The 27727-nt window shown below is 40.9% G+C and overlaps 6 protein-coding genes across 6 annotated transcripts in view; 3 read left to right on the top strand and 3 right to left on the bottom strand.

Annotated features, from left to right (window-relative positions):
* Positions 1-27727, bottom strand: part of LOC117576396 (uridine phosphorylase 1) — a 239162-nt gene that overhangs the window by 175905 nt on the left and 35530 nt on the right. The window lies entirely within an intron of this gene.
* On the bottom strand, positions 287-1891 carry LOC117574227 (isochorismatase domain-containing protein 1). Its single transcript, XM_034257936.2, has 3 exons — positions 1705-1891; positions 1440-1649; positions 287-1383 (listed from the first exon to the last, which is right to left on the bottom strand). Exons 1-3 carry the CDS (start codon positions 1834-1836, stop codon positions 1090-1092), a joined length of 636 nt encoding a protein of 211 aa, XP_034113827.1. The 5' UTR covers positions 1837-1891; the 3' UTR covers positions 287-1089.
* On the top strand, positions 2073-5749 carry LOC117574224 (methylthioribose-1-phosphate isomerase). Its single transcript, XM_034257930.2, has 6 exons — positions 2073-2391; positions 3600-3801; positions 4395-4630; positions 4696-4922; positions 4983-5146; positions 5207-5749. Exons 2-6 carry the CDS (start codon positions 3670-3672, stop codon positions 5534-5536), a joined length of 1089 nt encoding a protein of 362 aa, XP_034113821.1. The 5' UTR covers positions 2073-2391; positions 3600-3669; the 3' UTR covers positions 5537-5749.
* On the top strand, positions 5878-7039 carry LOC117574226 (lysyl oxidase homolog 4-like). The gene is made up of 2 exons (XM_034257934.2): positions 5878-6717; positions 6778-7039. The coding sequence occupies exons 1-2, from the start codon at positions 5880-5882 to the stop codon at positions 7008-7010; spliced, it is 1071 nt and encodes a 356-aa protein (XP_034113825.1). The 5' UTR covers positions 5878-5879; the 3' UTR covers positions 7011-7039.
* Positions 7680-9034, top strand: LOC117574225 (lysyl oxidase homolog 2-like). The gene is made up of 2 exons (XM_034257933.2): positions 7680-8560; positions 8620-9034. Exons 1-2 carry the CDS (start codon positions 7723-7725, stop codon positions 8850-8852), a joined length of 1071 nt encoding a protein of 356 aa, XP_034113824.1. The 5' UTR covers positions 7680-7722; the 3' UTR covers positions 8853-9034.
* Positions 10053-27727, bottom strand: part of LOC117573663 (G protein-coupled receptor kinase 2) — a 58373-nt gene continuing 40698 nt past the window's right edge. Inside the window, exons 4-13 of the mRNA XM_034256991.2 lie at positions 15528-15623; positions 15339-15459; positions 14662-15279; positions 14480-14585; positions 14203-14392; positions 13256-13504; positions 12733-12890; positions 12460-12669; positions 12132-12395; positions 10053-12049 (exon numbers count right to left, since the gene is read on the bottom strand). Of these exons, the coding sequence (XP_034112882.1) occupies positions 11957-12049; positions 12132-12395; positions 12460-12669; positions 12733-12890; positions 13256-13504; positions 14203-14392; positions 14480-14585; positions 14662-15279; positions 15339-15459; positions 15528-15623 (2105 nt within the window). The 3' untranslated portion in view covers positions 10053-11956. The remainder of the gene's footprint in view (positions 12050-12131; positions 12396-12459; positions 12670-12732; positions 12891-13255; positions 13505-14202; positions 14393-14479; positions 14586-14661; positions 15280-15338; positions 15460-15527; positions 15624-27727) is intronic.

The following is a 27727-nucleotide window of genomic DNA, read 5'->3' as shown; positions in this document are numbered from 1 at the left end:
TTCATTAACGGATTACCAAATTATATACTTGTAAACAAATCTTTTAAATATTCTCTGCAATAATAATCCACTTTTAGATCAAAGAAAGTAATGCTATTTTTGAGATTTACAACTTTATTTCTTTACAGCTTTTACATATTAATATGCCAAGAGTGCAACCTGTTTTTTGGGTTCTTTTGGGGCAGCATATTTATGTTTCTCTGGCAGCTGCAACTCACTGCAAGTTGGCCACTTTTACGCATCTTACCGTTTGTCCCACTTCACTTTTAACGCATTTTCCACACACGGTGAAGTCTTAGCTCAAAAGGCTTCAACTTGAGACTTTGGATAAGCTAAGCGAGCCTTCCGCATAATTGGCCAGATCTTTAGCTGAAGTTCGCGTGCTACGCTGTCGTAGTCATCAGTTTCACTTGCTAAGCACAAAGCTGGCAGGGCTTAGTCAAATAAATTGTCAAAAGCGCTCGAGGGGATGCAAGTTGCAAGTTGCTGCGGCGTGGCATGCAGATGAGATTGTGATCTCGCTTAGTCTGTTATGAGTCAATCAGACGACGCCTGGTACATTGTCACCGTCACCTAGGCTACTGCTAGGCTGCTGCTCCTGCTGCTGAGTCGAGCCGCTGAGCAGCCGCGGGCGCGTAGGCAAACAACACGCAGAGATTGTTGCGATTGCATCATGAAATTTAACTGCTCCCAGCAGCAGCAACAGCAGAAGCAGCAGCACAGCACAGCACAGCGTCAGACTTTTTTGCATAAATTGCCAGGCAAACAGGCATTTGGCGTCAATAGTTGCTGCGCTTAGCCCCCATCGACCCATCTGGCCATCTAGCCAGCTGCCTGGCTTATAAGGCGCCGCTGTGGTAAAGCTCCATTCAGCTGTCCATTGGCCAAAATGTTTATGAGATGACGATACGATGGCAAGAAAGCCACCAACTGTTAGCCAGGCGGGCCGAGCCGAGCCCTACTATACAACTATACAAGTGTGTTTCTTCTCGTTTCGTTTACTTCTTTCATAATTTCTATGAGCTACACAAAAATGCTACCCCTTAATGGGCAAATGGACATCAAAAGTGGGCGCCGCCATGATTGGCATCATTTTTTATTGGCATCTGCTGTCGATGTTGTTGTGGGTAGCCAAATCTTCAAGTCGGCTGACACTTTCTTGACCAGCCCGGCGATGTCCTTGAATGACTTGTGGTTCTTGTCGCTCAGCAGGTTAAAAATAACACTCTCTGTGCTGGTGATGGTGCAGCCAATGTCTCGCAATCGCTCCAGGGCCAAATCTCTGTCTTGATTGAGACGCGAAGCGCAACAGTCGGCGACAAGCCAAACGTTGATCTTCTTATTCAGCAAATCGAAAGCGGTTTGCTCTATGCAAACATGAGTCTGCAAAACAAGGCATAACTATTAATGGAAATCTTGTAAATTTCTATTAATTTTACCTCTATGCCAAACAGCACCGCAGTTTGTGGTGTTCCCCCAAAAATACTTTTCATCTTTTCCTCAACTGGTGGAATAACCATGCTGAATTTGGTTTTTGGAACAACACCACAAGCATGTTTTATGTCTATTTCGCACACAGTGGGTCCCAGTTTCTCAGGATATTGCTCTGTAACCAGCAGCGGAATATTGAATACTTTTCCAGCTTCGACCTGCAATTAACATGCATTTCATTGAAATCGAAATCATAGTTTTCTAAAGTTTTACCAATTTCTTAGAGTTTTCAATGACCGCCCCTAACAGTGGAATTGCAGGCTTGAATTTTTCCTGTATATCACACAACAAAAATAATGTCTTATCTGCCTGCAGGCGATATAGACTACGACCAATCTTTGACATAGTTGATTATCGAAAAAATGGCTTATTTAATTTTGAATTTTAACGATACTTTGACAATTGGCTCAAAGATTTAGCCCTCTAGCGGCAGTTCTTATAAGCTTGCTATGCCGTGGAACTTATCGATATCGATGGCACTGCTAACCGCACTGTTAACAGTTTTGGTATATATGAAATTGCCGCAATTTGGTATAATTCATTGGTGGGCAAAGTATATTTGCGAAATGTTGCTTGTGGTCACACGCCGGACGCAGACAGGTGTTAAGTAAAACAGCTTGAAAGAAAGCTCTTTCATTTGTTCGAACGCTGTGATTTTTTACAAAGCACAATTTTTTTAGTGCATAGTTTATTTAACTTTTTTAAACACGTGTTAGTTGCACTTTAAACTTGAATTTATAAACTAAGAAATTCACGGCTAGCAAAACGATTCGATCTACCAGCTGATTGCCAAAGGAAAAAGCCAAACGAATTTATCAACATTTCAGAACAAAGTTCCTATCAAATAAGACAATCGATGAATTAATTGAGGAGAACACTACGAAATATATAGAAATCGAGGTAAACAAAAAGACGGATAAATAAATGCCGGTTCTGGTTATGAAACCATTTTACACACTTGTATTTTGTTGTGACGCGCAATGAGACTTTTTGCTTATCGAGTTGTGGTTGCCTATCGAAAAAGTATGCCACCTTCAAACTGGTCACATTGTCTTTCAATTTCACATGGTGTGTTCGCTTTGTGGTTTGTTTACCTTTTTCTGTTTACATTTTTGTTTCTGAGTGTTCTGTGTGATAACCGAAGTAATTTAAAATTGAGAGTGAATATGAATGTTAATTTAGAACATTAACTAAATGCTAGACAAGTTCAAATGAGTTCAACCCTTCCAGACAGCTGACAACACTTGAGTTGATTGTGGTTAGTCTTATCAGTGACACAAAAAAACATGAAACCACCAGTTGCATATCACTCGACAGCCGTTTAGTTTATTTTTTGTGGTGAATGTAATATACATGTGTAATAGAATTTGGCTGAACATATAATTGGCAGCGTACCAGCTCCAAGTACTTAGTCTGACAGTTGCTGCACCGCACCCAACTAATTACAAGCGCATTAATTCTTCTCCGAGGAACTGTCGCCTGCCTGATAGAAATTATTCTATTTGTACAAAAGTACAAGTACATGTGTATTCAGATTGTACATATTTCACAAGTCAGATAAGCATCGCTGTCTGTCGCCTGTGCGACAGAAATATCAAAAGGCAACACAACGTGTTGACGGCCAACGTCGACAGCGACAGAGAGGTCCGAGTCAGCGTCAAACAGCGTCGTCTGCGTCATCGTGGCCAGCGACACCTTTATCAATTCGCAACGGTTTCGCATTAGTGACAAGTTGGATTAATCGTTTAGCCATCACGGCGCTTTACAGCTTCACAGCGACTCTCTTCCGTTCTCTCATTTACGCTCTCTCCCACACCATCAAGCTCTCTATGTCTCTCGTTGCGCTCTTCTGCCAAAGTGTTTTGAAATTGGTCGCGGTCCATTCACATTGCCAGCGTTCAGTAGCAAAGGGAAGCATTTGGCTGACAGACGTCTCTGAGACTGTGGGGGACTCTTTTATTTTGATTAATATTGATCAATTGATAAATATTAAGTATACAACGCAACGTTTAAATTTGTTGACAGTTCTGTGACGCTCAACGAAGCATCGACAAATTGCGTAAATATTTCATTTTCTGACTAATAATTTGCCACTCTTTCACTTTCAGTTTAGATTGCGATATATAATAAATAGTACAAACAGAAAAGTAGTAGCAGCAGGAAACGGAAACGGAAACGATGAGCCTGCAATCGATCAAGTATAAACGTGGCAGCCTGGAGATTCTCGATCAGCTGCTGCTGCCCGTTGTGTCCAAGTATGTGACAGTGCGAGGTGTCGAAGATGGCTGGAGGGTCATCAATAAGATGCAGGTGAGCAAAACGTACCATCAATCAATCAGTCAATGAAATGCCGTCTACAGCATGCAGACATACGACTAATTTTGCTTGTCATTTGTCTTTGCTATAAATATAATTACAAGTGAAATTAAATTGCTTATGAGGATCATTATTAATAGCCAGTTTACGATGTGTAAATTGTTTGCCAAGCACACAGCATAATATAAATGTTTAAATTTGTGAGTCTGCATCAGTCGCAAATTAATTGCATTACACATAATTAATTTAAATGCACAAATTTGTGCACAAATTATTACACATTTCTTTGGGTTCGCTTGGCAATCGCCAAGCACTTAATTTCTAAAACAAATGAGATGCGACCCATAGAGTGAGAGTGAGATAATTCTGTTGTTTACTGAATCCGTCGTTGCTGTCTGTTGTCCGCAAAAAAACACAACAATACACGCAAAATCACGTGGACTGCGAGACATTATATAATGTTACTACAAAACGTTTATGGCCCGATAAGAGCAGTTGACACAGCAGAAATTAGAAACAAATACATATTCATAAGCATATTCATTTACTCTCCCACTCTCTCTCTCTCTCTCTGTCTCTCTTCTTAGGTGCGTGGCGCTCCGGCCATTGCCATTGTTGGCTGCCTTTCGCTGGCCGTTGAAATCCACCCGGAGGTGTTTGAGACCAAGAAATCGCTGCGTCAGGAGATTGAGGGCAAGCTCAACTATTTGGTCTCTGCACGCCCCACGGCGGTTAATATGAAAATCTCAGCGGATGAGCTCATCACGCTAGCCAATGACCTGACCAAGGATGACGCCATCTCGGTGGATGAAATGAAGCAGAGGTTAGTGAAAAATAAACGTCATTTAATTATATGCAGCTGACTTATATTACTCATTTTACTTGCAGATTCCTCAATGCCACCGAAGCCATGCTGGAAAAGGACATTTCAGATAATCGTGCAATCGGCGCCAATGGCGCCAAAGCCATATTGCAGCATGTGGCAGACGCGGGTGGCGCCCAAGCCGCAGGTCCAGTGCGTGTGCTCACACATTGCAACACCGGCTCATTAGCCACCGCAGGCTATGGCACAGCGCTGGGCGTTGTGCGTCACCTGAGCGAGCTGAACAAGCTGGGTAAGAAAAGCGAGACACAAATAAACATTCAGTTACTCATTTCTCTCTCTTTGATTGTAGAGCATGTTTACTGCACTGAGACGCGGCCTTACAATCAGGGAGCACGTTTAACTGCCTATGAGCTGGTGCATGAGAAGCTGCCTGCCACATTGGTGCTGGACAGCATGGTTGCAGCGCTGTTTCGGGTTAAGAACGTGGCTGCAGTTGTGGTTGGAGCAGATCGGGTATGAAACATAACTTTAAACTCCAATACAAACTATTTTACCAACTCAATCACTTTCTAGGTTGCTGCCAATGGCGACACAGCGAACAAAATTGGCACATACCAAATAGCCGTGGTGGCCAAGCATCACGGTGTGCCCTTCTATGTGGCCGCTCCCTTGACATCCATCGATCTGCAGATACCCAGCGGAGATCACATCATCATCGAGGTGCGACCGGATCGTGAAATGACACATGTGGGCGAACATCGCATCGCTGCGCCGGGTATCAATTGCTGGAATCCCGCCTTCGATGTGACGCCTGCAGCGCTGATAACCGGCATCATTACGGAGCACGGCGTATTTGAGCCGTCGCAGTTAAAGGCTGAGATCCAGAAGCTGCTTCAGTTATAACAGGCATACACATTGCTGTTGTTCTTGTTGTTAATAATTGCGTTGAATGAATGCACTCCAGTTTATAAAAACACCAAACAGACACACACACCGACACACAACACAAACACAACACACACAGCAGAGCACAACACATGCAACAGCAGCGCACGCTTGGGCTTTTGTATTTGTGGGGCGGCTGTGAGCGAGAAATACAATGCACATTATACATTATATACCTACCTCTCAACACAATGCACATTTCGTACGGTTATCGACCAGGTGTTTTCCTTATGCTTTATTTTCGGCTTTAAAGCTGTGACCAACTTGCCACTTGTCTCAGTAACACACTGAAAGTGTCAGAATGGAGTTACTGCCACTACTTCCACTGCTGCTGCTGCTGCCAGCCATGGATGCCAACAATAAGTTGAACGTAAACAACAACTTTCGGAACATGCAGGTGCGACTCAGCACAACGGGGAAACGTGTAACGCTTCCTATACGTGAGGGTCGCGTTGAGGTCAGCTTCGATTACGGCGAAACGTGGGGCACCATTTGCAGCACCAACTGGACGAAGCGTGAGGGAAACGTTGTCTGTCGTGAGCTGGGTCTGGGCTACGCATCCATGGCCAAGATGAGCACTGAGCACGGCGACAGCAAGCACTTTCCCTTGGGCATGGTGGGCACGCGATGTCGCGGTCCCGAGCGACGTCTCGCCGAATGCCATCGCGAATCGCGTTATCCGCTCGCCTGCGGTCCCAGCAATCGCAATGTTAGCACTGTGGCCTGCGTAAAGCACTCGCCGGACTTGGAGTTGGGCCTCAGAGACATCGAGGTGAGCGCCTATCTCGACTCGGTGCCAATGACGCAGCTCACCTGCGCCATGGAAGAGAATTGCCTGTCCGCCGATGCATACATCATACACAGAACGGATCCCAAGGGTATAAGAAAGTTGCTGCGATTTGCGGTCAAGGCTAGCAATGTGGGCGATGCGGATGTGAGTCCTTATGCCAACTACAAGGATTGGATTTGGCATCAGTGCCACATGCACTTCCACAGCATCACAGTTTTTGCCACCTTTGATGTTTATAATATGCGCTACGAGAAGGTTGCACAGGGTCACAAGGCATCATTTTGCCTCATGGACAGTCAGTGCAATCCAGGTGTAAAGCAAAAATACACCTGCGGCAACACCACACAAGGTAAGTTGCACTTTGCTATTACCCACTCTTGAGGGGATTTAAATCCCCTGTTTTATGTAGGTATCACGGCAGGCTGCTCTGATGTGTACACGAATGTGTTGGATTGTCAGTGGGTCGATGTTACCACAGTGCCCATTAATCACAATTATATACTGCGCGTGGCTCTTAATCCTGAGTATATGCTGGCCGAAAAGACCTTCGAGAATAATGGAGCCGAGTGTGTGTTGCACTACACGGGTGATAGGAAGACAACTAAAGTAACCAACTGTGTTCGAAAGTCATTATGGATTTAATTATTGTTAATAAAATAAAATCAGTCAAATTTTGTGTGTGTCCTAGAGTCTTCTAAAAAGATCAGTTAATGTACATTGTGACAAGGATAAGTAAATGAAAGTAACTCATTTGTGAATAATAAAATATGGTGTAATCTAGAATGTGCTGTTCAATGGTTGTGTGCTTATATAGCATGATTTATTTTGCAACCTTATTATTCCTTTATTTTTATAAAAGTAAAAGAAACATTTGATTTCCGATCATTGTAATCAGTACAGGATAAGTTCAGGATAATCGAAAATTATTCTTTAGTCGGACGATTTGTTGTCATGAAAGACGAGTTTTAGGTGTATTTTCTATTCATCAATTTTCTTGTTGCTTAATAGATTATATTGCTTCTCTTTTAGAGCACTATTTTAAGGAATGGAAAGGATACTTTTTACCATTCAGGAACACTTTAAACCGACATCGAGCCAGTGGTGGACAGCATTGTTGCAGGTCAACAACTTTAAAACAGTTGTGAGTCACAACTTATGATCGCTATAGATCGGGTATAAAACTAGTCATACTCCCAACTCTATTCAAATTAATCCATTGTCTTCATTTCTTTACAGGAACGTGCCAACACAATGCTAATTTGCAACGCTGTAAACAACACTTCCCTATTATTTTTTCGGCTTTAAAGCTGTGCTCATCTTGCAAGTGCCTCAGTAAAGCATTGTTGGTGTCAGAATGGAGATATTGCCGTTACTTCTGCTGCTGCTGGGGCTGTTACCAGCCACGGATGCCAACCGGTTGAACGTGAACAACAACTTTCGGAAGATGCAGGTGCGACTGCGCACGAATCGAACACGAGTAGCACATCCAATACGTGAGGGTCGCGTGGAAGTCAGCTTTGATTACGGCGAAACTTGGGGCACCATTTGTAGCAACAACTGGACGAAGCGCGAGGGAAATGTTGTTTGCCGGCAACTGGGTCTGGGCTACGCATCCATGGCTATGATGAGCACTCGACACGGTGATACCAAACATTATCCTCTGGGCATGGTTGGCATAAGCTGTCGCGGCTCCGAGCGCCGACTATCCGAATGCCGTCGCGAGTCACGATTTCCGGTTGCCTGCGGTTCGAGTAATCGTAATGTTGCCACTGTTGCTTGTGTGAATCACTCGCCAGATTTGGAGTTGGGACTCAAAGAAATCGAGGTGAACGCCTTTCTGGATTCTGTGCCAATGACTAACCTTACTTGCGCCATGGAGGAAAACTGTCTATCAGCGGATGCATACATAATACGCAGAACAAATCCAAGTGGAATAAGAAAGCTGCTACGTTTTGCTGTTAAGGCTAAAAATGTTGGAGATGCCGATGTGAGTCCTTATGCCAACTACAGGGATTGGGTTTGGCATCAGTGTCACATGCACTTCCACAGCGTAACTGTCTTTGCCACCTTCGATGTTTACAATCAGCGCTACGAGAAGGTTGCACAGGGTCACAAGGCATCATTTTGTCTCGAAGACACTGAGTGCAATCCAGGCGTGAATAAAAAGTATACATGCGGAAACACCACTCAGGGTAAGTTGCACTTTATAATCATATGCTCTTCAAGTGATTTAAACCCTTCTCTTTTGCAGGCATTTCACCAGGATGCGCTGATGTCTACTCTACGGAGTTAGATTGCCAATGGGTCGATGTTACCACGGTGCCCATTAATCACAATTATATACTGCGCGTAGCTCTCAATCCTGAGCATCTGTTACCCGAAAAGACCTTCGAGAATAATGGAGCCGAATGCGTGTTGCACTATACGGGTGATAGGAGAACAACCAAAGTAACCAATTGTGTTCGAAAGTCGTTGTGGGTGTAATTATTCACATTACAAATTTATAAGTCAGAGATTCAAATTCGATTTTATTTAAAACTTTTTTGTATTTTTTAAATTGTTAATTTATGTTAAAAATCATTATTCCTATTCTAATATTAGCTTATCTGTTTTCCTTCTCATCTCTGTTACTCCTTTTTGTCTTATCTGCATCTGGAAATAAGAAAATTCATTGATTTTCCATTCCTTTCATAAAATAAAGTCTTATTGAAAATTTAAAAAAATCGTTGCATACTTTTAGGGGTAACCAACAGCAAAGATAAGAAAAATGTTCATAACTCGGTCATATCCTGTCGGATCCTTAAAGGACATAGTTCTTTAGGATCACAGAAGACAACTCTATCGATTGGCATTCAAAGATATAGGGGTCATCTAAGAACCCAACACTTCAAAAATTTCACTCTGAGGGCCAGTAGAAAATGTTGAAAATCGCCAAATCCAGGATATCTCGAGAACCTAAAGGACAATCGGGATGTCCTTTGGCCAGTCGATAGTCCTCGATAATCGAAAACGATTGACATATATATCGCCAGGATCGAAAAGGATATGGCCGAGTTATAGCTTATTTTCTGTAAACAAAAAAGTCCTTGTAACTTTGTTTCTTTAAGGACTTTCGTCCTTTTGATTTCATAATCGACTTCCGAATAGTAAGAGATATCTCTGTGCCAAAGGACATCGCGCTAGTCCTTCAAATAGCCGAGATATCCTCGATTTTTGGAATTTTGACCAAATTTTCCATGCCTCCCCCTTGAAAAAATTTTCAATTTTTTTTCTGAAGCATTTCGAAAATTTTTGAATGCCAATCGATAGTCATGTTTGTTGTGATTACAAAAATATGTGGCATTTTGAAATCCTGCATGATATTTTCAAGTTGTAGCTAAAATAAGTGGATTCTTTTTCTTAAAATGACGTCATAATTCGGTCAAATAGCAACGCATCTTCAAAGGACCATGTTCTCTATGAAATATAAGGATGCGGAATCATTTAAGGACCAAATACTTTTAAAGAAAACCCATTACCAAATTGTTGTAGTTAAATACGTTTATTGTTTTTGAATGTTTATCTTTTGTTTTTGTTTTTGCATTTAATTGCTCTTATACAGTAGGTTTTATGTATGTATATCTGGTATTTATTATTATGATCTATAAATATGCCTTTAATTACTATAGATAAATATTTCGGCGCTTGGTTTGTATCTTTGTTTTCTTTTGTATGTATGCATGTATTTTTTTTTTGTGTTTTGCTTTTTTGCATAATTTAATTCTTATATTTTGTAGTTGTTGTTGCTTTTATGGTTTGTTTGTGTTTTGTGCTAAAAATTCAATTATGCGCTTTAGAGCTTGTGTTATCGTTTTCAGTTTTGCAGTTTTCTGTTGTGCTGTAGTATTCATTGTTTACTATAGTTTAAGTTTCTTTTTTGTTTTGTTTGTGGTTGCATCCATTGTTGTTGTGTATACTCATATCGTAGCTTACAATTTGCTAATAATGTATGTGTGGGTATGGGTATGAGGGTGTGTGTGTGTGGGTGTGCCATATGAGTTAGTGTGTGTGCCAATAATAAACCAATTGAATTGTAAATAAATCTCGCGCGTGGCTTTTTATAAATGGTTTGCCAACGAATCATTCGCCAATTATTTATGCAATGGAACATAATGTAATAAATTCACAAATTGTGTATTGTTTGTTTTTGTTTTGTTTAGTTTTTGTATTGTTTTTGTTTGCTAATTACAAAAATGCCTACACTACACATTTACACGAAAACTCTTTTTCATTTAATTCACTCACTTAAAAACTAGCCGACGTCTCTCTCTCGGTCGATCGATTTTAGCGATTTGCTGGCATCATATTATGTTATGTTATGTATGTATATATACTATATACCTACTTATTGCATGACAAAACAAATATCATTAATCACGTTCTCAAAACCCTAATGACGAATTGCAGTCAACTTAAACTTAGGCAACAGAAAATATTATTTTGAAAAGCGTAGGAAAAGTGTGCGGCAATAAAAGTAAGTAAAAAATTTACATTCATTTTACTTATTATGTATGTATGTATGTTGCTTTTGTACATACATTTACATTGATTTAATATTTATATTTATATATATATATATATCGCATATATATCTTTATACGTATGTATGTGTGTGCGTGTGTGTTTATGTGTATGTTAAGTATTTCATAAAAATGCATTAAAGTTTTTCGAGTATTTCATGTCATTTGCTTAACTGCCTTACCACATTGCTAACTAAACCACTTTCTTTTTCTTTCATTTGTTTTTTTGAGGCTCCCTTTTGCAAAAACACGTTGAGCACAAAACTACTTTACAAATATTACATTGTTACTCTGGCATTGCCTCTAGATTGCCGCCCCTCTCTATATGTACGTACTATATTTATGCGTGTTTATTTGTGTGTCTGTGTGTGTGTGTATATTAATTATAATTAGTTTCTTTCGGTTTATTTCAATAGCATTTGCATTTGCATTTTAAGTAACATTACTTTAGGTGCTATGACAAACTGACGGCCCAATTTGGCTTGCGGCTTTTATTTGACTTTACTTTAGCTTTTATTTAGTATTCGCTTTGAAGCTGTTCTCTCTCTCCCTCTGTTTAATTACCACATAATCCTACTCGTATAATCAGTTAGTGTATGGTATGGCATTTGGTATACCATCAATTAAGTAACGACCTAACGTCTGCTTCTCTTTCTCTCTCTCTTTGCGAGTCTTTTTACGTTTTTTTTCTGTTTTTCTTTTTTGCAAACATTTACGATTATTTTAGTTGGGGAAACACACGCATCCCAATTCATTATTTTCATTAGAAAACTTGTGTAAAAATCCATTCATAAAATTATAAAATGCTCATCGTTTGCCCCCTCTTCTCTATATCTCTCCTTCTCGGTTGTCTTGTTCGTGTTTATTGCAATGAGTTTCAGTTGTACCCCCGAAAAAATATATATGTATATGGTTTTGGTTTTTGTTGTTCGCGGAGTTTTCATGGGGACTGTAACTGTGCGTGGTGGGGCTCAATTAGTGTTATGTGCTATGTACGTTAGGCGTTTGGGCTTTAACTAATCTATGCTATCAGCTCTCGACCGTCGTGGATGACACGCTGTGATTAGTGACTAGCAGGTGCTCAGGAATGGGAATGGGCTGTGTGCGAGCCGGTTGCTTCTTCTGCAAATAAAAAAGAAACAAATAATCGCATTACTTATCGTTGTTCATTCTTTTATAGTAGTATAATTGTGTCTTTTCTTACCTTGCGTCTGAAGGGAAAGCAGCCAGCCTTGTCGGGTTCCGGTGTGGCATTAATCAGCAAATCCGGCGTGGGGCATTCCTCGGGTCCAAAGACGTTCAGCTCGCGAAAGCATTCCGTTTCCATCATTTCATTTTGCCACGAAATCGATACAGAGCCCGTATTGAATTTCGTATAGAAATTCGTGTCCGATTCATCGATATTGACGCCCTTCACCGTCGAGAACTGTTCAATATCGAGCACATCTTTGGCGTAAACGGCGTGCGGCTATGCAAAATAAATTCAATGATTAGCATAGATATTAAAGTAGGTTTTAGAGAGTGTCGCTTACGTCTGGCACAAATGGCGGCTCCAGCATGCCAGCCTCTAAGCGTCGCCAGTTCAGCTGTGTGGAGTGAAAGAATGGATGCGCCATCACATCCTGGGCACCTAGGCGTCCGTTGCGGCAACCCAAGCGTTGCTTTATCGATTTAGCTAACAGCTGTTGGCACATTGATTTGGCTTCATCACTAAACTTGCTCGAATACTTTTCGGCATCCTCCTGCAAAGTAATAAATTTAAATTAAGTAACGACATAACATTGTGACTTCATATTTATACAAACCTTAACGCGCCTGTCGACTTCCTCGCGCTTCACTTTCTCTTTGCGCATGCGGAACGGCGCCTGACCCTCAATCATCTCATAGAGCAGACAGCCAAAGCTAAACCAGTCCGGCGAGAAAGCATATTTTTCATTATCAATGACCTCCGGTGCCATGTAGCCTGAAAGTTGAAGTAGAATTTATTAATAAATGATTACTTTTCATTAACAAGCATATCTCGTTTAGCTGCCTCAACTCAATTGCAAAAGTGGCAATTAGGCGGTAAAAACGTGAAAAGAACAACGGAATTCATTCGTTTTCCATGCTTTTGTAAAGTTTTTTCGTGAGTGGCCGTTAAGTGAGATATTGCACCGTTAAGTAAGTTTTAATACTAAATGCAGAATTAGTGGAAAAATGTGTCGCTCAATTAAATTAAAAGCTAAATACATCGTTGCCGTTAAAAGAGGTTTGCCGGTAAGTGAATTGTAATGATAAATAAAGAGTGACCATTAAGTGAGATTTGTTGTTTCTACGTCTTTTACTTACCCACAGTCCCTACGCGACCGCGCACCATATCACCCTCGGGTATCTCCACAGCCAGTCCGAGATCAGAGATGCGCACATGGCCATGATCGTCGAGCAGTATGTTCTCCGGCTTGCAATCTCTGTAGACAATGCCTTGCTTATGCAGATGCTGGAGTCCACACGCAACTTCGGCTGCATAGAATCTGGCACGTTCCAGCTCAAAGCCCGGTTCGCCGCCCATGTTGTAAATGTGAAATTTCAAATCGCCGCCTGTGAAAAGTAAAAGCAAAAATGTAAAAATAAAACATATCCGAGTGCGATTAACAAAGCTTCTAATTGAAGAGCAGCAGCAGCAGGAGCAAAATCAGCAGCTGGGACAGTTGAATTGCCTGACACTGGCCTTTGTATTCAAATTCAATTAGACGATGAATGGCAACGTCAACTGAAAATTGGATGAGTATTGAGTGATGGACTTGTTGTGTATGGCATTCGTTGTGAATGCTGAAATTTAATTAAAATGACGAGCAGCCAAGAGGCGAAAGCTTAAAAATCATGTGTATTAAACATTCACAACAACATGCGAACACACACACACACAGAGAGACATTGACTGTCAACGTTATCACTTTAACGAATGAATGCATTCGGAATGAATATTGATGTCTGCTTGTTAGACGTAATCATTGCCCGGTCCCAAATGGGCTTTATATATGTATATAGCATATAGTAGTACTACCAGCAGACCCAATTAGCGCAACAGTGGATTAACTGTCCAACAGCAACACGGACAGAAGTCAACTTGATGCTCTTCCTGCTAATCGAAAATTCTATTGTTGTTGTTGCTCCCATTCCATTCCATACACAATGTGCAAGTACTCGGTGGCCCTGATGATGATGATGATGCAGAGAGGAGAGCAAAGAAGGAGAGAGAGAGAGGAGAAGCTCTACGCTAACAGGATAATACACACCATTCATTATGGTGAGGACCAGGCAGAGGGCATCCTTTGTCTCGTATGCGTAGGCCAGATTGACAACGAATGGCGAGTTGATTTTTTGCAGTATTTGCTTTTCGATGAGCACCATGGACTCGCCCTTTCGCTTCTTTATGCGCTTTTTCTCCAGCTTTTTGCACGCGTACATTTTGCCCGTGGCTCGCACCTGTAAACGTGGAGAATGTAAGAGAGAAAGCAAGCTTATTTAACAACTCTGCTGTGGGCAACAAGGGAGTGAAATGCGAAACGTTACCTGACAGGCGCAGACCTCACCGAAGCCGCCCTTGCCGAGGACTCGGTACATGCGAAACGTTTTGTATGTGATTGGCTGTGCCTCGAGCCACTTCCACTGCAAGTAACTGAAAAATGCAATGGAATGGAATTGCGATTAATTAATGGGATTGCAAGGGGCCATTAACTGGGTTGCATACTCACCGATGAAAGTACATCGAGTGCTCGAATTCGCGAAACGGTTCGCCGGCGAGAAATGCCTTCACTGCCTTCACACAATGGGCAAAGAGATCCTTGCCGCCGCTGTTCAATTTGTTGCGCACCTGTGCAATGAGATCATCGTTGAGCACGTCCAGCACGAGTTCATCAGAACCCAAGCCCGATCCTGATCCTATACCCGATGTTCCACCACCGCCACCGCCGCCGCCGCCTCCTTTCTCTGCATCCTGTTGGCTACCCTCGCTCTTGACACCTTCGTCATCGTGGTCGGCGGCATCGCTGGCGCCACCATTTAACGCCGCCGTCGCATCATCGCCATTGTGATTGTGCGTGTCGTGAAGCTTCTTGTGATTGCTGCTGTTGCTGTTGATGTTGTTGCAGTTGTTGGCGGTGGTATTGTTGCAGTTTTCAGTCTCAGCTGTTTCAGTTGGATTGGCATTGCTGCTGTTGAGCAGCAGCTCCTCCCGCGTCTCGGCATCGAGGCCATCAACGCCATCGCCATCGCCGCCATTGCGCAGCTCCAGCTGCGGCTCAATGTCCAAGAAGCGTCGCCCAATATCATGGCCAATATAAATGCGAGTCACAATGTACTCGATTTCATATCTGTAAAGCATAAAAATGCATTAATCTCTCCATCAATTCGAACTCTCTTCAAGACTTACTTGACCACCTGATCCAGAAAACTGATGTAGCGAAAGTAAACGGGCCGTTTGTTCTCACAGAACTGGCGAAAGAGCTCACGACCAATGGGCTGTTGATCTATCACGTAGCCATAGCTTATGTCTGTGTTTAGATAATACAGATATACAGATTAACAAATTAATCGCTAGTTTAGCATATCCCAAACTTACCTAATTTGTCTTTCAGGTGGATGCACTGCGATATGTGTGGAAATTGTAATATTTTGCGCCATTTTTTACTCTTTCCCTTGTTGCTGTCCGAACCACCTGCAAAGCAATAGAATTCATAGAATATATTACTCTCTCTGAATGTTATCAATTATAATGCTGTTATTAATTAGGTTTATTGTTCGCCCCATAATATTACGTTTTTTCTCGCACGCTTTTATTATCATTAACAGCTGGAGTTCAATAGCCAAAGATTGCCTTGAACTATATTCCACAGCTTGCACTTGGGGATACAATCAAAAATAATTGTATATTATTAGATAAGCAAATTGGACACGCCTTTGCACCTCCTTCGTCAGGTGCCAGAGGTTAAATTGCATACACTCTGCAAAACCACAACGAACGAAAGCTGCTGTCAAGAGAGTCTCGGCTCGGCTCTGGCTCTCGGACAGGTTTAATGACACGTCATGCCATTTGAATTCAATGTGCAGTAGCAACAAGCAATTAAATAATATTGCACAATGCACACACACACACACAGAATTTTACTCGTTTAGTCGTTGGTTTATTGCTTCTTCTGGGAAGTGGAATTCAGTATCAATGCTATACGAATGAATAAATAAATAAAGTGGCCCAGTCGAGATTCACTCTCTCATATATATAAAATGTAAGTCTGACAGGCCTGGAGGAGACTGAAGTGGCATGCTTGACCTGTCAATTGAATTCATTTCACTTTTCAAGCATCCGACTGCCCACAAACACACTCACACACACACAGGGAAAAGTCTCATTACAATGAGTAAATCACTAAATCAAGAGAGCTGCTGCAATCGCTCTCGGCCATTGGCTGGTCGGTCCATCGGTCGATATTAGTAGAGCCATAAAATGTAACAAGAAAATTAAGTGGATACCAAGGACGCACACAACGTGGAGCAAGAGCTTGACGCAGGGGCATAAATGTCAAAAGCAGTCAAATCACTAAACTGTTCATGTGTGTGTGTGTGTGCAAGTGTGTACGTGTGATTGGCAACAATGCTCAGCTGGGAAATGGGTGACAGGGCCTCAGGCTAAAAACAAAAACGATCAAAACTCAATTCGACAGCATTTCATTTGAGCGCGCTCAAAAGTATGCTACACACACAAACACATACACATAGGCTCACACATACATTGACACACACTTTCGGCTGCTCCTGTACATAATTCACAACACTTTCAGCACACATCACACCGACCAGCAGCGTCCACTTTGCTGTGGTTGAGAATAGAGAGTGAAGTCGAGTGCTTGCTCCTGCCATAAAACCCAATGCGAACTCATCATAGAGCCCATTATCAGCTGTGTATGTGTGAGTGTGTGTGTGTGCAATTCCAAATGCTATTCTCACATGAATACACCGAGAATTTGTTGTATAACCCGCAACTGAACGAACAATTTATATGCATTTTGAGATGAGCAAAACACTTTCGCAACTTTCAGACTAAATTTCATTCTTTCAATGCTATCTTTATTTTTCTCTAATACTCAAAAACATAAAGCAAATTGATTTTCTTTTTTTAATATACATGTGTTCGAAGAATTAAATTTAAAAAAAAAATCTAAAGCAAAACTAAAGTTTCAACTAAGTGTTAAAATTCTAAAATATATTTCTTGCTTTAAGTGTCTTTTGTGATAGCATAATACAAACAGAAAAAAACAAAAGAAACTTTACCCCTTTCCTTTTTCTTTAAGCTCATTTGAATATGTGTTTTTTGTATAGCATAAAATGAAGTAAGCACAAAAACTAAAGTTGCTGCTAAGTATTTAAGCTTATTATAAACTATATTGATACGAAAAGAAAATTTCAATTGTATATTAAAACAATGCAACCTTTTGCTTCAACTGATTCAATCTCTTGATAAACACAAAGATAAACTAAAAGCAAAAATACTTAAACAAATTCAGCACATTTCAAATTCGAATGCTATTGCTGAGAATAATTATAATGCTTAAAACAATATTGCTGCTAAGCCATAGCTCAACTTTTGAATTGTATTTCTGCCAATGCTGTTGATGGTGGTAATAAAAATAAAAGCAAATAAAATTGGCAATATTGTGTCAAGAATCTCGAGACAAACGATGCAGCTCTGCAGATAATACCTAGCCTGGGATTCGTGCAAATAAAGCTGCCAGCTAATGCGCATTTCTAATATATTAAATGCGTAACAGACTTGCGAGTGAAGTTCCAACTGCAAAACCGCATTGCTCGCAATTGCAATAACGTTGGCCATCTACAGCCACATGCAGAGAGACTCAATTCTAAACACGCATACAACCACACACATATATATATATAATATACACTCACCATAGAGAATTAACCCTCAGTGAGCATTGGGTACTTGTTTCAGTTAACGAGCGACTGCTCGTAAACTTTTGGGCGATTTAAAGTTGCTCGCTAAACTTCGCAGCTAAGCTGCTCTATTGGGTGTGTGTGTGTGTGTGTGTCAGAAGGGGGCGTGGCTTTGGCTGTGTGTATTGCGTGTGCGTTTAATTTAGTGCCAGTGCAATTATGCAAAATAAACTTGAGAAACTTGTACAGCAGCTCAGCTCGCTTGGTCAGCGCACGCGGCAACAGCTGACGAAGGAGGAGGAGGATGGTGGCGGAGGAGGAAGGAGGGGAGGGTGGATTGGAGATTTGGCTTGGCTTTTGATTTGGCTTTTCATTTGGAGCAGTCTTAAGAGGCAACAACGTCTTCGACCAAAATGAAATTGCCAACGAAAAGTTTTGCGCTAAGCTGAAGCAGAGAAAAAGCGAGACAAAGCGCAAAAGCAGATGAGAAAGTTGGAGCTAAGCACATCAGGGATTGAGAGCAGGGGAAGGGGAAGGGGAAGGAAGCGAACGTTGCCTGAAAGTTTGATAAATAACAATTAGCTGACACAGATAGAACTAAAGTATAGTAGATATTAAATGAGTGTGTGAGAGCAAAAAGTTCCTCTGCTTTCAAAGTCAAAAGAATATTTCGAGTATATGGTGAGGCTGATGAATGATTTATAAGCGGAGGCAAACGTATTCGTTATTCCGAAAAAGATTGCGCCGTGAATACAATGTGAATAAGTGGGAAGCACTTTAATATGCTCAGCGCTAAATTCACATTGTAGTTGCCCCATTGTGAGCTATTTTTATGACCTTATCGGATGACGCTGTCAGTTAAGCAGTTGAGTTGCAGTTGCCACTTGGCACTTGCCGCTGGCAGTCAGCTACTTGCCGCATGCCACCAGCCACCAGCCACTTGCCACTTGCCACTGACAGCCAAGAGCAGAATACAAAGTTCAGACAGCTGGCCAAAAAAAAAGAAGGGAAGAGCAGAAAAAAACGAAGCTAGGTAGAAGAGCACTTTGTAAAGTTTTTGTGTGCAATTATTAGAGGAAACGGAAAAGCGCAACAGACGCCACATTTCAATGAGAACACGAAAAACTTTTTGACAACAACAATAAATTATTTTGTGCTATGCAAATACGAGTCGAGTCTTACTGCCGTGTCTTCACTGTACTTCCAAGTGGTTGTTGTTGTTGTTGCTGCTGTCGCTGTAATAAATGCGAGTGGCTATAAAAATGTATTAATGAAGACGCAGGGCTAATTTGTGCTTGATGGTTTCTCTAATTAAAACCAATCAATGGGAAAAATTGCGTCTGCTTCCGTTGCGAAGGAGAAAAGAAGGAAAATACTTTGCCACCTCGAGACTCTCCCCAAGCTGTCTGCATGTCAACTGGCAACAAATGCAATTTGTCAGCCAGCTGCAATGGCCACAGCAGCAACAACAACAGAAGCAGCAGCAGCGGCTAATTGAGTAGTCGCTCTGGCGACAACCACAACTACAACGACGACGACGACAACAATGACACAAAAAGCTAAGCTAAAGAAAATACAGCAGGATACACACAGGATACACACAAACACAGACACAGACACTAGCACATTTTATTTATAGCTCAACAAGTTGTCACTAGATTAGCGCCAGCGACGACAACAATTGACGAACTCCCATAGATCACGAGGTTGTGACCAGCGACTTAAGTTTTCAAAATTTATCGACATGCATTAAAACTTTTGGCCGACAAGTTTTGGCAGTCGCCATCCACCGCAATTTGATCAATTTGCCCCGCGCTGAGCGCCAAGAAGCATGTGACATAATTTATAAGTGTCAAATTGTTGCCGTCGTCTCGTCTCGCCGAGCCTTTTTTTCCTCTCCCTACTCCAATTCTCCTCTTTTTTTTTTTGTGTGTGTATAAATTTATGTCGTTTTTCAACAAAGATGAGCGGGCGAGCGCAAGGTCCAAAGTCATCGTTGTCGGTTGGGACAACAGTTAGCTGCAATTATTTATGACCGGCTCGTTATTCAGCTGAAGCTGAATCGTTGCTTCAGAAACCCAACGAGGAGGTAACCGACGAGGTTAAATGCGCGTTAATAAGTACTGCCCCAAAGGCCAATGGTGGGTCTTCAATTGACTGACAGCGGTGGAAGGGAGAGAGCGAGGCTTGCAAGTTGATGCCAAGTCAAAAGTGCGTATACGCAATGTGCAAACTGTGATAAAGTTGCAGGCACTTAAGGGAGTTGTTGCTGACGCACGCTTCATCTCATTGTCTCCAAAATATAAGAAAAAAAAAAGAATAAGGGTAGATGAATCAAATTACGCAGTCATATCCGATCCGCAGCGGGGATAAGCATAATTAAGCGAAAAGAGAAATAAAGAATCAAGTTGAAAGCAAAAATGATGCAAATTAAGCATACGCAGCGTCGCACAACTTTCATCTGTCTTGATTGCTGCGCTCCACAATCTATTCGCATTCGCAAAATCGTATCTAATTATCTATCAAGGACAATGCGACGGGGCTCTTTAGCACAATTCTCCTTTATTTTCCATCTTTTAATTGCCTCTTAAATTGAAGTTATTCTCTTTGCAGGTCTTTGCAGTTTGTTGTGTTGTTTTTCATTTTTATTGTTGTGAAAATGTTTCGTCGTTTTCTTAGCCGTTAAAAACAACAAGTGGCGTTTATTAAAACATAACAACGAGTTAGCAAACTTTCATACCGAAAACACAAAGCGCTTGGGTATGAGAATGTTGACAATGAAAAGCAAATAAACAACAAGGGCAGGGCGCAGAGGAGAACACGAGTGCGAAGAGCTTGAAGAGAGAACTGCTCGAAGGGAGGCAAGCAAAGCATGAGGCATGAGGGAAGAGGCACGAGGCGAACAGACGTCACGGAGTCCATTTACCTACAGCGACGTCGACATTAAAATAATTATTACTGTTAAAAATCCATAAAAAATGAAAATATCAATAAAAAGCCGTAAAAGTTACGCCACGGGCTATCGAAAAAGTTGAACAAGTTGATTGGCAGTCGCGAAACGTTTCGAGAATGTGGCAAACCCAAACTCTCAAAAAATTTAAACGAAATGCAAACCCAACCCATTTGGGTGGTCTAAATGTAAATTTCAGCTGCTAGACGACCGTGACCACGCCCACTCTCGCAAACAATGATTATTGCCCACATTTAAATGGCCGTTTCATACATAGGACACATGTTAATAACGTGCGAGTGAGAGAAGAGTGTCATCAATGTCAATGATTTAAATATTCATTTAGTTAACTGAATGCGAGCTATTAAATAATTATAGAATTTAATGTCTGCACATTGCGCATACGCCACGTGGGCGTCATCAGCAGCGCCAGCATCAGCAGGTACGAAAAGCAAAGGCAATTAATAGACAGCAAAAGCCGTTAAATGCAATTTATTGCGGCAATAGAACAAGAACGAGACGAGGAACGAGGAAAGGAGTGCGGAGAAATAAAATGTTAATGGTAGTTTCCCTGAAGATGAAGATGCCACGTTTTGGCTTGGCGAAACAAATTAATTAACTTTCAACGTTGTACTATTAACATATTGCAGGCATTTTATTGTTGCTGGCTGGGCACACATAAAACAAATGCAGCATTCAAATGCGAATGCGAACAAAACAAATGCAAAACAATTTCGAATTCTAATTCATTTGCTTGGCAATTTTTCATTAAAATTCCGCCGACGCCAGTCGCAAAAAATCTATAAAAATCGCATCCCCAAGTAATTGCGAAGCCGCCTTAAATAAAATGTATAAATAGATGGCTGACTAGCGAATACTCTACTACAATTTAAACACATGTGATTACAGCATATTAACGACTATGCAAATTGTTTTGCCTCTCTACTCACTAAGACTCTGCGGCAATAGTGAAATTAGTTCTCCAAGCTATAAAACAGCGGGATGCGGACTTCGAGCCGTTATAAAACATTTTATTGCCAACTTTGCAGGCATTATTAATTCGTTTCGTTTAGGTTTTGTTGTGTTTTCGTTTTGCAGCATCGTTTGCTATTGTTCTTTTAAGCTTCATTTGCTTGCGAGACGACAATAATGGCGTTTCGAGTCGGTTTCATAATGGTGACAATGCCAGTCAACCGCACTGATGAATGGAAAAGTTCAACTGAAAACTCGTGTCTGCGCCAAACTCGCTGAATTCTATTGTCAAGAAGTATTTCGATATACGTATACGTCTTTGCTCTCTAATGCTCTTCGATTTCAGACTATCTCGCGAGTGTGTGTGTGCAAAATAAAGTAAATAATAATATTTATTAGAGTGCTACCTGTGCATGGTGCAATCCTTTTAGAGCTACTTACGCTTGTTGTGAGCATCTTCTTTCTTCTTCATCTTCTTCTTCTGCTGCTGACTACAAAGCGTTATTAAGCTATTTAGCTGCACTGCGTTTGCTTTGTGAGCGTGAGAGTTTATTTTGCAGCTGCTGCCCAATAAATGTGCGTTAAGTGGCCGAGAGAGAGCAAACTCTTCTTGTCTTTTATATGACACTGGCACTGCTTGTCGTAAAACGCACAATAAACTAAACGTAAACATGCTTTGTGTATGTGTATGGAGTCAACACTGCGTATGCGTTATGGCTCCCATGTGAGCTACCTGTGTGTGTAGTCGAGTCGAGTTGGGTTGAGTTTGCTTTGCCTCTGGTCATAACAACAGCAGAAGCAGCAGCATCATTCCAATCCCAATCCCAATGTTTAACGACAGCTAACCTTTCCCCCTTGAGAGAGCAAGTGCAAGTTTTTAGGACAATGGATAATATCGTGGGTCAACTTTAAGTCGCCCGATGACGATGAAAATATATACTGATGAAAGCGGGTTTTAATAACCCGAGACTTTGTGCTCAGTGGCGTGATTATTTCGCTTTTGGACCGAGCCTTGTTGCCGCATTTAATTAAGCCAACTACAGACACTGTGCGAGGCACCTTCTAAATGCGTATTGACACACAACTGACACGCCTGCTGCACAGGGGCTGGAAAAACACATCACTTCCCCCCTCCACCCCGCCTGCGTCTTCCTCCTCCCTTTTGAATCTGAACAGGAATATGGCTGCCTCAGAGTTTATATGTTTATGTGCAAATGTAATTCTACGCTTCGCCGCACATCGTTGCCTAGAAAAGTTGCGCTTGCAACTTTAACCAAAAATAGTATTTAATAACAACGCAGCAACGCAAAAATTTTGTATATGCTGTAAGCTGTGCCCAATAACTGTCACTGCTAATTGAACTATGGATTTCTTAGCGTCCAAACTTTTAATTACGCTTATATTTTTTTCTGTTTAAAGTTTTGCGCTCGCTCTTAATTAGTTTTTTTCCCCACGTTATTATAATAATTTTTTAAGTCTTTTAACTGCTTCTCGCGCACTTTTACTCAGTCTCGGCAAACTAATCGCTTTCCGACATTCTACTATATAGTGGATTAGCAGCCTTCACTTAATATCCCCCATCCTCAGTGTCAGTTCAGTTCACTTTTAGTTTCTCACCCTTCAAGACTTTCTATTTATCCATGAAAAAAAAAAAAAAAATACTTGCAGTTTTCTTGCATAACTTTGAAGTTTTTTAATTTATTCAATTAGTATTATAAGCGCGCTGTCTTCGCACCAAACGTTAGTTAAGTTCTCTCTCTCTTCCCCTCTTAACTGGCCCTTTGCCACGCCCTGGAAGAGCAGCAGTTACGGTTATTGCAACATTCAAGTGCATTTCACATTATAATTTCTTGCTGTTTTTCTTCTTCGTGTTGCTGTTGCTGCTCTTCTTCTTCTTGTTATAAAAATTGCACAAGCGCGAGAGCGCAAGTAAAAGAACGCAACTCATTTTCCACTCAGGAAAATTGTCGCTGCATGCTTGAAAAATGAGGAAGAAAGAGGAAAGTCGACAACGACTTGAGACTCTTCTGCTTATGTACACAAAAAAGTACATGTGTATGGGTGTGTGCGTGTGTGTGTAAACTCATGTACTATATACCAAATGTAAGTGTGCGTGTCGTGGAGCAACTTAAGATGGAAAAACTGCGGCGCTTTTCATGTGGTACCCATTGTATTTGACAATATTCGACGACAACTTCTGTTCACACACTCAACACACACACACACACACTCAGCACACACTTTCCAAACTCTACTTTAAATTGTTAAATTTCATTTGCTGCCTTTTGCAATTATTCTGAACGAATTGCAATTGCACTTATTATTATGTTGCTTTCTTTTCAGCTGTATCTGGCAAGCGTTTCGTTTTCTTTCATTTTTTTGGCTGAAGAAGTTTTTCAATTTCCTGTGCAATGGCAAATAGTTTCATAAATTGCAACCGACTATTGTGCTGCCAGCTGCAGTTGCCAAAAAAAGCAACTTTTCTTTAAATAAATCAGGTGTAACGAGCGAGTGCGAGTATCTTTCAACACATTGCTTGAAAAGTATGCTACGATATTATGTTGTGTTCATACTCGTATTTATTTGCGTTGCCCTGATTTGCTATAGTTGGCAATCTGATAATCTTGTCCTCAGCCTTAGCATTCCTGGCATCGCATTGACCCGCTTGCAGTTCAAACGGGCGATAAAGAATGTTGGCTGGCCAAAAGCAATCACAGATCCCCATGGTCACCATCTCTCTGTCAACTCTCAGCATTTCCCTTTCTGCCTTTTATTTCATCTTTTTTTTTTCTCTTCTCTTCCTGCTTTTCCTCTCACTTGCTTTTTTTTTTTTTTTTTTTGCTGTTTCACAGCTGGCCCTTTACAAATGTTTTTCACATCTCGGTTTTGATTGCGGAAAAGGAAATTATTGCTAGCGCCCAGTTGCCGCCCCAAACTTTCTCGACTTCGCATCGCTTCATCGATGATATTTATATACCCTTAACTTAGGCAAATCAACCAAGTGGGTATTCTCAGCCATCTATCGACGGAGCAACTTTTTATCCGCACAACTTTAGTCGAGCATTTGATTATCGGTCGTTGTAGTTTGTGTTTTTTATGTGGCAACTTCGAGTGGCTGCAAGTTAGTCTACGACGACGAAGCACTTTGCTCTCGCTCTCTCATCGAACTACTAATAATAACCGAAAGCTGCAATTTATTGCCGCAATTATGTGAAGCACTTTTCATTCTGTTGATTTTGCTCGGGTTAATATTGATTTTAGCCACAGCCGCTGCTGCTGCTGCTGAATAAGCGCCAGTTCAATTGCTGGCAATTTGCCAAGCAGCAACTCTGGCGTCGTGTATTATTGTTTTATATTTTCGCATTAGATCGTCCGATGGGTTCAATTGGCAATTAGTTGCGCACATTTTTGATGCGATCTGACTTGACCGGGCCAATACCAAATGCCCAAGAAGACACGAGCAACAGCTCAATGATGTGGCAAGTAACAAACTTACTTATCATAAACGCAAATGTCTGCCAACAAGCATTAAGCCCAAAAAACGTTGGCAGAGCGACAAAAGAGGAGGGGACATTTGAGCAACAACAACAACCCTCGGAAAAATGTGCTGTGAAGGCGTGAACATGAAAAATTATTATGCGAGTTGGCTGTCAGAAAAAGGGAAAACCAAAAGCCGTTGCTGCCGCGTTCATCAAATTTAAAGCCAAACCACAGCAACGAGCAAAATAAAATGCGAAACAAAAGAAAATAACGTCGCACAAAAGTCCAAAAAGAATACGACTGCTAAATACCCTGTAGCATAGAAATATATAAAATATCAAACCCTCGCTTAAGGCAATTGCAATGCGACATAAATCAATAATGCTATAAATTGTATTTGCATTGTGACTGAGTGTGGCGCAAATTTGATTAATCATACGCCGCGTGTGGCGCTCAAAAAAAAAGGTAAAGCGAAAAAAAAAAACAGAACTCCAAGCAATTTGAACATTTGATTCAGCCAACTGTTGCCATGGCCATGGCTCACGTTGCTTTAACATTTGACCTTTTAACAAAACACGACAGGCTCCAAGGATCTGGGACAGATCCCAGCCTGAAAAAAAACGTGTGGAATGCTGTAGCTAGGAGCCAAGCGTCCCAAGCTACAAGGAAGCACATCAAAGGCAGGTCCCAAAAAGTCGGCATGACTTTTGTTTCAAAATTGGAGCTTTTAGTAGTTGCTTATTTGTTGCTCTTGTTGTTGTTCTTGTTAATTAAACGTTGCTCGCATGCGTCGCAGTGGCACAAAGGTTTGGACACGATGCCATAACTACAACAGCAACATCAACAGCAACGCCAACAACATTCGACTGGATCACATATTTTTGGCATGCCAAAAACTTTGAATTGCAAATTACATCAAAGACATTGCATGTTCCTTCAACTCTGCCTTTTCAGTATTTTGCAATTTCTTGTGGCCAACAAGAAATCGAAAAAGTAAAGAAAAAATAAGAATAGAGCGAACTTTGTCTGGCAAAAGAAAAAAAAACACAACGCAGTCTATAAGTTAAACGCCGCTTCGGTTGTGTTTTGTTTTGTTTTTTTTTTTTTGGGACTGGCGCGTGTCTCGCATTTCAACGTCGCGTCCAAGTGCAGTTTGTAAATAATTTAAATAATTTCTGCTGAGCGCCGACAGTGTGGAACGTGCAGCAACAGCAGCAGCGTGTTGTGATTTGATATTCTAGCGAATAGAATTTTTTGCTGTTGTTGTTGTTGTTTTTGGTTACGCACTTGCAACATGCATGCCAAACAACTGTCAGCTTACAGCCAGAGTTGCAATTTGGAGAGAGAATGGCAACCAAAACTGGCAGCTTGGGAAGCCTTTTGCATTGCAGCTGTCAAAGCATTTGTCAAAATGTTGTATATATTTCGGTGTCAGCAAATGAATTTCAAAACAACACCGACTACAACAAATAAATATAAATATGGAAATGTTTTTCCCTCTAGACTTCCCAGATAATATTTTATATATACATACTATATATGTATGAACAACACTCGGCAACACCCTTGGCAAGTTTTGCCAACTAGTTTTTCCATCTAATTGCTATTGGCTTTTGTTTTCGTTGTTGCCGAGTGTTTGAATAGTATTTAGTTGCATAGAAAAATGTTGAACATAGAAAACAAAAAAAAAAACACTCGCTAACAGCAGACTTGTTGTTAACAATCTTTTTGTTGGCTGCAACTGAAATTGCGAAAAAAAACCTTGTCTAATATTGACTTTCCGTTACAGCATTTATATGTTGTTTTTTACTTTAAGATGCGTTATGAACCAGACTGCAATAAAATGCGCTACGCATAGGAAAGTTAGAGAGTTCGTTTAATTACAAAATGATTGACGTTTCCAGTTTAGAACGAGTTTCGCATTTGCTTTGGCTTGGCATCTGCTTTCAGTTTACTTTCTATTGATTGCCAATATGACAATCACTTTTTTTTTTTTTTGGTTTCGTGTAAAACATATTAATAAAATTTCACTCTAGTCTCTCTCAGGATAATCACGTTGAGAGTTTAATTAATTTGCTTTATCATTGACATCGACTGCGATTCAGGTGCATAATTCTCTAATAATAAAGTCGATAACAACAAAATGAAAATAAAAGATGATAAGAGCGAGCGAACACACAGAAAATGAAACTAATCGAAGCGACAATTATTCTCAATCTACGGCAATTTGGCAATGGTTATTCAGATATTTAAATGACAAAATAGAAGCACGATTAGACATACGCTACATACATGTATGTATGTATGTATGTGTATGTGAAATAACTGTCTTTCCATTGGCTGCAAAACAAATCAATTAAGCTGCACAGTGCTCGCATTTGTTGCCACTGTTGTTGCCGTTGTTCAAGTTGTTGTTGTCGCCAAGTTGACGGCATATGCGAAATTGTTATAAATTGCCGCTGCTGAGCATT

This window comes from Drosophila albomicans, chromosome 2R (assembly GCF_009650485.2).
Source record: "Drosophila albomicans strain 15112-1751.03 chromosome 2R, ASM965048v2, whole genome shotgun sequence".
In the NCBI taxonomy this organism is placed as follows: Eukaryota; Metazoa; Arthropoda; class Insecta; order Diptera; family Drosophilidae; genus Drosophila; species Drosophila albomicans.
This window is presented reverse-complemented; position numbering and strand designations above follow the sequence as displayed.